General features: G+C 39.5%; 1 protein-coding gene across 1 annotated transcript in view; it reads right to left on the bottom strand.

Annotated features, from left to right (window-relative positions):
• Positions 1–11773, bottom strand: part of XYLT1 (xylosyltransferase 1) — a 322048-nt gene continuing 310275 nt past the window's right edge. Inside the window, exon 12 of the mRNA XM_059716654.1 lies at positions 1–9001. Coding sequence (XP_059572637.1) covers positions 8679–9001 — 323 coding nt within the window. The 3' untranslated portion in view covers positions 1–8678. The remainder of the gene's footprint in view (positions 9002–11773) is intronic.

Genomic DNA, 11773 nt, shown 5'->3' with positions numbered 1-11773 from the left:
TAAAGACAGACTTTTTTTTTAATTTTAAAATTCTGCATCTGAAAACACAGTAGGACAGAAAGCATGTATATACAACCGCAGCGTTTTTGGTATAATACAGTATTCAATACATCCATTTCTTGTTCTGCAAAAAAATTTGCTTTTTCAGACAAAAACCCAAACTCCCATAGACAAGGAATACAGCTAAGGCACATTGTTTTTCTGCTAAATGAAAGACAAAAAGGGTGCAAAAATGGGTAGTGCAATAATTGCTGAAAATCACATTCTACTACAAGAAAAGCATTCTGACTTTTGAACTGTGATTACCAGTCAATTTAAGACATTTTAATACCTCATAAAATACTCCTTTAAATAAATAGCAAAATATCTACATCTTTCAGTGTGTGCCATTTGAATTCCCAATTTTTTTAAACTTTACTGTATATACATGGTTTTTTTCCTTAATCAATAGCTTACAAAATATTTCTGTACAGTTTTATGCATATTATGATCTATAACAAAATAGTTATTTCTTAAAACTATATTACCGCCAGTCTCTGAAAATGAGGGAACAGGAATAACTTATTATGGAGTGGGTTAACCAATACAAAAATCCAATCAACTCAACACAAACATAAAAACAAAGTTAGAGAGATAATTTCATTAACTCAAATTAAACTATTTTTGTGTCACAAACCATTTTTTCTATGTTTTCAGTTGTCTTTGGGTTGTATCAGCCTCAGGACAGAGAAACAAGATAGAACATAGGTTCCTCAAAAGCACTGCCAGCCTGCCGGGAATATTGGCTCTATTGAATTGCTATAGTTCCCATTGCCAAAGATGCAAGAAGAGCAAAGAAAAATGTGCATAGCACAGATCAGAAGTCCACTGAAGACAGTTTTTATGCACTTCAAGTGGGCTTTGGATCAAGCTCTAAAGGGCAGGTTTTTAAAGGCATTTAAGCTCCTAATAACCTGGTGCTTAAATACCTTTTAAAATCTGGCCTGAATCTCAAAAGTTCTTATTTAACTTCTAGTGAAGTACAGAAAGAGTATTCTCATCTCTGCTACAGCAGTGTAAATCTGGGAGGAACTCCACTGAAGTCCCATTGGAATAAGAGGAATGACTCCAGACTGGCATAACCAAGGCCAGAATCTATCCTGAAATACTTTGCAGACAAACAGAAAATCATTACATAGGGAAGTCATACCTGTAAGTAATTAAGTCAACTGTCTTCACCAGAAGTAAGTTGCAGAAGAGAACTCTCATTACTTGCTCAGCTTAGAAGAGAGCTCAAGCCTTCCTTTTCCCCAAAGGCAAGGTCATTTCTTCCCCTTAAAGACTGCATTTGTAAGCAATTTCAATTATATTTGTGAAGAATAAGCTGACAGCTACACAGCTCAGAGTTGTAACAGAAATTTCAAGGTGCCTTTTATTCCACTTACAGCAAACAGAGAGAGAGAGACGCACGCACACGTAGCATCTAACTTTCTAATACTGTTTAAGGCCACATTGAAAGAAAGGATGAAAGTAAGGCTTTTTTATGGGGTAACACACTGGAAAAATCTGAAACAATACCTTTTTTGATTGCTAGGCCTGTGTCTTCTTCTTAAAACAAACATGACAAATAGAGTAAAACGCAGTAGCCATCTTCCTCCAGAACATTCCCAGCAAACTGAAGGTGCTCCTTGAACACGAGAGATTACTATCTGCTCATTCAAGAGTATTAATTACAACAGAACCAAAGACAAGTCAGTCATTACAATATACAACTGCAGCGCGATGAACCGCGCCTAAAAATGTTACTCTGTTATCAGAGGCACCTGTACAGGATCTTGCTGTTTATTCGGCAAGGTAACAAGTAATACTTGTGAGTTTTAACAAAACAGAGAGAATTTGCATAGACTGTACATTCAGCTCAAGGAGATTTCTGGTACCTTTGTTGTTGTTGGCAGGTAAACGTGTTTGCAGATAAAGTGAGGTAGCAGCTGTGGTAGCACCCATGGGCAAAAAAAGGTAACTGAGGCAGAAGCAAACAGCAAAGAGTGATCCATATACTACTATTAGCATAAAAGAACAAAAGAAAGGGGGCACCCTGCAGAATTAGAGAATCATAATTCATCACTAGAAAAAAACCCACCATAGGTAACTGAAAACAGCCTAAATGCTACCCTGGCCCTTGGGTCAGATAACATGCAATATCACTGCTTTTTACCTTTGCCCCAATAGCTTTGGGCCTGATGACCCCCTCATTTGCTCCAGTTCTGAAACAGGAGTCTGCTGATATCAAGGGAGCTGAACCAGCAGAAAACGATGCGAGAGGGAACTCAGGCCTATTGTGCTGAATGTCTACAACAGGGTGTAATTGTGCAATTAACCATTCAAGACTCCCTAATCACATAGCCTTTGTACTCTGCACCTTCTAAGAGACTGTTATGCAACCTAATTATTATTTACTCTGAATATGCTACAGTGAAGAGATGTTTGTGACTGCTCTACTATACAAAGAAAACGGGCCATGTTTTAACAAAACCTGCAAGAGTGATCTAAAGGGGAGAACACCCTTTGCAGAGTTTCTCCTACATTGTTCTCTCCATCCACTGTGATGGCCCACAAGCCTTCCTCCCAGTGTGGAAATAACACATTGCCCCCCCGCCCCCCATCACTGCAGTGTAGCTCCTTTGTGGCTAGAAGCAGGCACGAGACCTACTCTCCCCCACCATGGAGGGATCATTGTGTAGCATGACTGAGATAGAAGTATTCTTTCCAATGTTGGCTTTCCAGTGCCAAATAAGAATAAGGAGCCGCTGCAAACAATTTTTGGATAGGTTGCCTTTTTTTTTTTATAAACTACACTAATCTATTACTGAACATGCTGAACACCCATATATCTGAGCATGGTAAAAGATAGTCCAATTGCCAGCACCTTCAGAAGGTCCTTTTTTATATACTTTAGTGCTGAGCAGACTTTCAAAAGCAACCCTTCTCCCGTACAGTCAAGTTTTTCAAAGAGCGTTATGGACTCTGGTCTTATAAGATGGGCACATTACTTCCTTACTCAACAGAAAACAGGGGCATTAGGCCACTGCTTAGTTTGATCAATTATTTGCAGTTTGGGCATCCTGGGAAAGACAGAATTTACTCACGCTGTTGCTTCTAAGCAGAGGGAATTAGGGAGCGTTAGGGAAGTCAGGGAGCCAAGCTGGCAGTTCTCTATTTCCCCTCTAAATGACAGAGTGTGATTTAGCTTTGGTGCCTCTGAAATCAACAGGAAGTTAGTCAATACTTTCCAAACAGAATAAAAAGCTGGGAGGTCAAAACTGAGATTTGATAACCCCAGGGTCCTGAGACTGGGTGTGTGAGAAAATGAAGCTACCATCCCCTTTGCTGCAATAAAGAAATACAGTTTTGTCTCAAGCTTAGGCTAAGGACTCAGGCTTTCTTTTATCCTTTATTACCTCCTTACACCAGCTTTGGATTTTCTCAGTTCTTTGTCTGACTCAGTGTCCTTCTTCCTATAATAATGAATAAGAGGGATTTTGACTTTTTTGGTACCAACCACAAGATTTATGAGAGATGGATGGAAGTTGAATACTCATAAGCTTATCCTTTTGAAGGTGCTGCAAGTTCACCATTAATATGCCATTAAGGAGTCGCATTTGCCAGACATTCTGCATTAAAGCCTGTATCTAGGAAAGTCAATCTGTAACATACTAATTGGCACTCCTATATTTTTAGGCTTAGCAACAGCGATACAGATGTATAGTTCTTGTTGAACTACTTGCCACTATGAAAGAACTGTTAATATACTCCATCCCCTTTGCCCTTCACAGCACAACTATGAAGACACAATTTTAATTCTAAAAAACTTCAAATATCAGAAACCTAAAATATAAATATCTTTACTCCATGTCCAGTCAGACTACATAGAGAAAGATTGTGTTCACATCTACAAAATAAACTGTCATTTCAGCTAATTTCTATTAGCTCCAGGGCTTAATATTACCATATAAACAGGTTTGCATATCACTGACTTTGGATTTAATTCCTTTAAAAAAAATGTATGCAGACACCCTATGTTCTGCCACATTTCTTTTCTGCCTGAATAAGGCCAGTTGATTTTAGAAGTTTCACATGACTATCTAGCAGCATGGGCATGGAGTTTAAATGAGTACAGCATTACACATAGAGGGCAAATATGTGCAAATGGAAATATACTCTTTTCCCATAGAAGGCATTTGGTCACAGCTGGCTTTCAAATGCAGTCTTGTTCATAAAATATCACTAGCCAGCATGTTCTGAAAATAATACTAGTCTGCTCAAATGGAAACATGTATGACTTGTTTATTTCATATAAACTCTGGGCCCCTGCTTTGAATTCTCCTTTTCACCAGATGCAAGATCTGTGGAGTTATTCTTTTCTAAAAAGACAGAGGTTCATCGTAGACATTAAGTGCCTGCTATTTTCAAGCTGGACAAGCCACTAAGCATGGTGCTACCTTAGCAATAGTTTTGGGGCAAGTTCTGATCCCTAATGGAGACAGTCTTGCTTTCCATAATGTAATGTTATAACTACAAGACATAACGATTAAGACATATTGTCCAATGTATATTATGTATCTTCCTATTAATAGCTATGGTAGGAAATGGTCCACTGGATCCAAACTTGATGCCCATCTCCAAGGATGCTGAAAAGTTCATTCTCTGATACCTTTAAACGTATGCTGCTTTTTACTTATGCTGGGTTTCATACTGAAGTCCTTACTCAGAATCATACAAGTTTTTCCTGAGAAAGGACTGCAGGATTTGACCTAGTCGTGTTACCATCTAGTATTTTAATAGCAGCACTGGTGTTACTAGCTGGCTATAGTATTTATATTTATAGGCTCTTTTTGCCATTTAGAAAATAAAATAGTATAAAATATTTCTTTTGAGATGTTTACAACATAGCATAGAATCTATATAGATAAAGCATAGAAATGTAGATAGGTATATCTGCAATAGTTTTATTTTTTTGAACTGCAAAACAGGAACTAAAACTAAGTCATTTGAACCTTACATTTTAAATGATAAAAATGGTGGCTACCATTCTAACTGTGAGAGAGAGACTGGACCGTTGCCAACTTTGGCCTGACAAATTTAATAGTGAACTTCCCAACAAAACACTTAAAAACGTTCTTTCCTAATATTTAAAAAGGTATAAAATTTATAAACCAGGTTATTTGTGTGTGTGCATGCACATGTACACACACGCACGTGCACACCCCCACCCCCCCATGACAGACTGGATTTAATTAATTCAATAGCAGATTTAACTGGAATGATCCAAAGACTAGGAAAATGAATGAAATCTTTTTAGTTATAGCCTAATACATGAGCAAATATGATATTTTTTCATTCAATCTATAGGGCGTTAACCACACTAGCCCTATTTGGTCAGTGTAGCTAAGCCCCCACAGCTCACAGAGAGGACTGGACGCCCCCAGCACATCTGACCTTCACGATGATCGATAAAAACGAGTATTAGAAAAAATACTGAATGAGAAATAACATTGTGTTTCTATGATATAAACCTGTTGGCAACACTGGTTTAAAAACAAACTCACCACTACAGCCAGTTGAAAAGCGGGGACACTGCTTTGACAGAAACTTTCCAACCAGCTATAATGGCTACAAGCTTTCCTAAAACTACAGCTTCATGACTGTCAAAATCAGGAAGAAAGAAAGAGAGATGAGAGGCATGGGGGGGAAGGCCTTTTCTTAATAAAGGCAGCTTTAGTTAGTAAGATAAAATAATCTTCAAGCTGCAAAAGCAGCACCTACTAATTAGTCATTGACTAAAACATAAATAATAAATACCTAAAACATTCCTTCTATGCATCCATCCTCGTGCCAGATAAACATGTAAATGTTCCGCCTTAAAGCCAGCACAGCTGACACTGCAATTTCAAGTCCAAAGCAAACTGCAGTAGCTTTAAACCAATACTACTATGAGAAATATAACAAGCTACTGGGAAGTCTGTTTTATGGTCATTTTGCCATCCTTACTTAAAAGGGAGTTCAACCTTTTTTTGTGATATGTGGTTATGAAAAGATTTGAGGGTCTATTTCCCCCCCAGTGTGGGAGCTTAACTCTCATTAGCAGTAATGAAAGTTATATGTGCACACAGAAGGGTAAACAGACACCTTCCTTTATTACATTAATAGGGCAATTTATAATTAAAAGGCTCCTTGAAGTTTCTCGGTATGGTGCACTCCAAAGACTACAAAAAAGTGCATGTTTTATGTAAAGTTTGTCAGAGTGAATTTGCATATAAAATATTTTTTAAAGTCCTTAGAAATTAAATGGGTATCCCCCCCCCCCCCAACTGTTGAAAACTCAGGTTCAAACGATGTATCACATCCATGTTTAAAACACCTGGAGCCTACTGGAAAGTAAATAATGGAACACAAACAAGGCTAATGCTTATCAGTAATATAAAAGTAAAACTCTGAGGCACAGCATTGCTCTCCATGTTCAATTCAGGGCTTCAGCAGAGAATCTCCATGTCTCATTCACCACAACCTTCCAGATGGACTCTGCAATCTTAGAACTATCCTTCATGAACCCTGGCAGGTCTGGAACCAAGGGAGGCAATTAGTGTTAGACTCGTTAGGCACTACTTAAATTAGATCAGAATCAGCTTGCCACATAGTTAGGCTCCAATCCTTCTTCCACTAAAATCAGTGGAAAAGTTTCCAAACCTAAATTATTAAAGGCCAGATTCTGCCTTGTTTACAGACTGAATAGCTCTGCTGAACACAGCAAGGTCTAGTAATAGAAAAAAAAAATGGTGCCACTCAGTGTGAGTAGGGGTATTACAGTCTGAACCCTAATTTCTCACAGACCACCCTCTTGCACAAACCACCTGATATTCATGGAATTTGCATATGTGAATGACTTTGAATGTAGGCTTTTTAAAATGCAAACTTCTGAAGTGGCAGAAACCCATGCTTGGGTATGGGAATATTTGTTATAAATAATGCAAGTGGTGCCCAGATATTGTGAAGTCTGATCACATTACGAATAAAAGGTGAAAGATGTGTGTGTGGGGAAAAAACCCACCATGTTTTACCAGAAGCAGCAGCCCATTAGTTTGACTTGGCTCTGCAGCGTCTGTATAGATTGGGTACTTCAGCGGGGCTTTTTGGCACTTTTAGCTCAAGCTAATTCAATTAGCTATTAGATAAAAGCACCAAAAAAGACCCACTAAAGCACCCAGTCTACACAGACATTGGGAAAGTGGGGTGCAACTAATGCACTGCCTCTACTGGACATGCGCTGGCTTGGCGCAGGAGTGTGCTGAGTTGAAAGTAAAGCACCGTTTTTCTTTTTCCATGTCTGCAAGCAGCCATAATGTTCACTTTGTTCTGGCTTGAGAATTTTTCCCCACTGTGAGAAGGAGCCCGATTCACCACTGCTAGACTGGGTCTCAGGATGATGTCACTCATGCTGGCAAAAAAGTGGAATAGCAGAGTAGTGAATCAAGTCTATTTTTTCCAATGATGAAAACTCTCGTCAGGGGCGTATCTCCAGTTTTCCACATTTTGGAAGGCAGAGCAGTTTTTGGAGGAAATAAATATATGTTGTATATTATATTATATATATTATGTATTATACATATATCTATAATTATCTTGTAATATGTGTGAGTGTGTGTATATATAAACTTATACACATACACACACGTATGCATATCTCTGTATGTATGTGTGTGTGTGTGTGTGTGTACATACACACATACACACGGTTCTTAGCATGCAGAGTTCTTTATGCTAGCCAAATAATTAACAACTATGAACCAGTCAAAAGATACATACTTATTTTGCTCCGGGAACATTTTTCTGCAGTGCCTCCTTTTGACCTCCCCTGATCCCAGAGGTGCTATGTTACCATTTCATAACTAGGGACCTACCTAACTCACGGTGAGAGAAAACAAGTTTTGTGGCTTGGCCTGAAGAGCCAATTTTGCAGTTGTTTTGTGGTGGCCCCGTCCCTTGGTGCTGATTGGTGGAGAGGCCCCAGGGGGAGGAGGAACAAGAAGAGAGTTGCCATCTTGACTGCTGGCTGCCCTTCATGTGGCCCCGCTCCTTGACACTGATTGGCAGAGGCACAAAGAGGCATCTGCCATCATGGTTGTTGCCCTTTGTGCCACCCCGCCAGTTGATGCCTAACCTTCCTGGGCAGGCGAGGCCAGGCCGCAGTGCCACCAAGGACCGCTGGCTCCCACTGGGGAGACAGCATTCTCTTTTTATTAAGGTTTTTTTTTTAGTTGACTTCCTGGGAAATCACAGCCAATGCTATTTTTCACAGCAACTGTGGAAATTATAGTTTTTTGTGCTTTCCATGAAAATTGCAAAACCGTGATTTAAGTAGGTCCCTATTCATAATCAGTAGAGGAGTTGGAGCCCTTTTGGGTACAAATTGAACGAGGTAAGGTTGTGACTCTGGACAGATACAGAGGAGAAGCTACAGCATTACTGAAGCTTAGTCTGACAGGTCTGAAGGAGAAAGGATGCCAAAGACTGTGCCAGATGTTTAAGAATTATATTGGGATAACAAATAGACAAAATGTTTCAGCGAGGTTTTACAACCCGCAGTCAGAGGTGTAGGTAAGCCAGGTTAAATTCCCTTTTAAAATCCATGCCAAAGAAAGGTGCTACCTCAGACGCCCATCAGGTTTCACGGGGCCGAGCTCGGACTTGGGGTCTGGGCTAAGTGAGCTCCATGCTGTCTGACTGCAAGCCTGCATAACAGGACAGGAAGTTGGGCCTGTGCTACAGATATCCACTGCTGACCACATGCTGCTGGCCAAGGTGTCAACCCAGTTCTCCAGCTTGGTGCCTAACAGTGCTGCGTTCTTTTTGGCCTGGTCCACTTGACCTGCACTGATAGGGATATTTAAAACTGGATTCAAGCCTTGGAAACTCTGTTCCATATATGCGTTCTTAGGAGGTCCACCGTGCAACTTCATGGTTTCCTCTGAAAATGCAAAAATAAAAGCCCAAATCAATACACAATAAATATCACTTTCAAGGTTACAGTTCACTAAAATGCAAAGCTTCCTGTTCCCATAAGGCTGCAAACCTATGTAACCTGCTACACATGGGTTTTCCGATCTCACATGCTCCAGGATTTCCCAGCCCTCAGAATAAGAGCCTTACTATTTATTGTCACTGCACCTTGAATCCCTAGCCATGGAGCAAAGCCTCATTCCTTTAGGCATGGTACAAACAAAGAACAACAAAGTGACCTCTGCTCTAAAGAGTTTACAATCCAAACACTGGCCCTGATACCAGGACTCCCTGGGGAACCAACGAAAATGGAGTCCAGACTTGAAAGCTCAAAGATTCTTTATTTTTTCCATCATTCCTAACTGGGTTATAAATTTGGCAAATTTGATTTTCTTGTTCCATCAGCAAATATAGATGTGGCTGTCTGAGTTAACAGTGAAGACATGTGGAACAAGGAAATGAATAGGAGGCACAGAAAAGAACTGTCATCCTCATACTGGGGATTAAGTGACAAGGGAAAAGGGAACAATTTGAAAAGGGAAAACAATGGAATAATATTTGGTACAAAAATGCTGCCATATGTTCCTAGACCTTCATGTGCTATCTTTTATTTCTTTTGGGGAACATGCTGAGATTTGGGCCTCTTTTTTCCTTTGAACAGATTCACCCCTCCCTATGGCTCTGGATAAGCCACATATGTATATTGGCTCAGTTGTGGCTCAAACACTGGGTGGTATCGTTCCAAAAGGCTGGGAGGATCACATCACTAGGTTGGACAGTGCAGGCTGAGTTGATGTAATATGTGACCCCAATGTGGTTTCTGGAAGCACTTCAGGTCAGCCCATTTTTATTGGAAACATACTTTTTAACTGTAATCACAGTTCAACTTCTGGTGTGAGTAATGCATTGAAAACATTTTCTAATGACACTTTTCTGTGCATTGTGGTTCTTTTCTTACAGGAATTCTTCTACCTTGCCAAAACATGGCACATTGCCCAAAACTTTAATATTCCAGGAAATATCACTGGTCATACTGATTTTAAGGTACTGAGGCCAAATACAATGGATCATATTCTTATAGCCTGTTCTCATTAAGCAGCACTAGTTACTGCACAAATTATAGCAGAGAATTCAGAGAGAAAGTTTGGAGACCGAGGTGCTACTCCTTGGATAAGAGTCCAGCCCTATGAAAACATTCACAGTGCACCTTTTGCTAAAACGTAAATCCTATGGATGAGGATTCTCAGTTTATACACATATCTCTTTCTCTTCAGTTCACTTCTTGTAACATCAGCACTCAACTCAGTACAGAGGACGTGCATAACTTGCCAAGATACACAAAGTCTAGAACATAAAATGGGCTCATTCAAGTCCCTCCAGGGTAGGAAAGCCACACTGTGTTCAGATATCATTTACAGGCCAGGAATTACATATTTGTGTCTACAATTCCTGCCACATGTTCATGGGGTTTGCAGTACAGACTGACACAGAGCCCTGTCTTCCATGCAAAAGCCAGTTTTCAGGTGCTGGCAATAAATCTATATATTTACTTTAGAAAAAAAAAGGACATTTACTTAGAACTTTGCTTTGCATTTTTCAAGTCCTTTATATAACCATGTCAAATGCTGCGCAAGTCTAAATCTCTGATTAAATTAAATCTAAGGAGATTTCCCCTCTCCCCCACCCCGCTGCACCCATTATGACACACTACTCAAAGATCCTCTATTCATTTGAAAACGTGGTTTTATCTACACTTCTGGATAATCCAAAAATCTTTTAGACAAAATGGGCTTGTGCCAGGGATGTGTGTCAGATGTGCTGCCAGAGGACTGTACTTCAAGAATAAAACAAGTACACATGATTAAATTTCCTGTTTTGGAAGCAGTTAAATAAGCAAGATTGTTTGTAAACATATTAATTAAAAGGAAATTTTCTAAGTAAGAAACAAAACAAATAGAGTTGGCATTTCTAGCAGGATCATCTGATTGAAACAGGCAATTTCAAGAATTCATATAATTAGAGGCTGCTGTGTATACTGCTTACTAGAGAGAATGAGAGTCATTCTCAAGAATGATGATGGGGTGGAACAGTGCCTACCTCCTTATCACCTTGAGCAATGATTCATGCCAGACCTCCCAGCCTAAAGAGGAATGAATTTGAAGGAATAAGGGGTACAACTAAACCTTGAGAAACAGTGAATGTGATTCAGTAGGTGGCATCTTTCCTCTTGAATCTGTCTGCTAATAATACGTGCAGGCTTTACACTGACATGAAACTGAGAGACTGAACTCTTGACATTAAGCTTCTTTACTGCTTTTTGCTGGAATAAGGGTGTTAATTTTCATGACCCTTGACAAATTCAAACTTGAGCAATTACATTCAGACTTTGTAACTACTCCAGGGAGTTGTACATGATACTCAGCACCAGCACCAAATGGTTGTGTTGTGCTGCTCTGCCCTGGTGAGTGATTGCTGTGTTCAGCCTCAGACTCGGTTGCATTTCAAAGGTAGGCAGTAAAATGCTAACATATTTAATTTGTAAGCGATTATGCAGTACTTTGAGAATCCCTTGTGTGAAAGGCATTACACAAATATTATTGGTGGTATGATGGTTACACGTGAGGAAAACTTCGCCCCATGGAATACCCTGCTTAAAAATACAGAGCACTAATATTTTCAGTTTGATGAATACCATGTTGTAGTACAAAGTGAAAATTAATTGTGTAATTAATACTCCTGC

Source organism: Alligator mississippiensis, chromosome 13, assembly GCF_030867095.1.
Source record: "Alligator mississippiensis isolate rAllMis1 chromosome 13, rAllMis1, whole genome shotgun sequence".
NCBI lineage: Eukaryota > Metazoa > Chordata > Crocodylia > Alligatoridae > Alligator > Alligator mississippiensis.
Note: the sequence above shows the minus strand (reverse complement) of the source record. Positions and strands in the feature narration are given on the sequence as shown.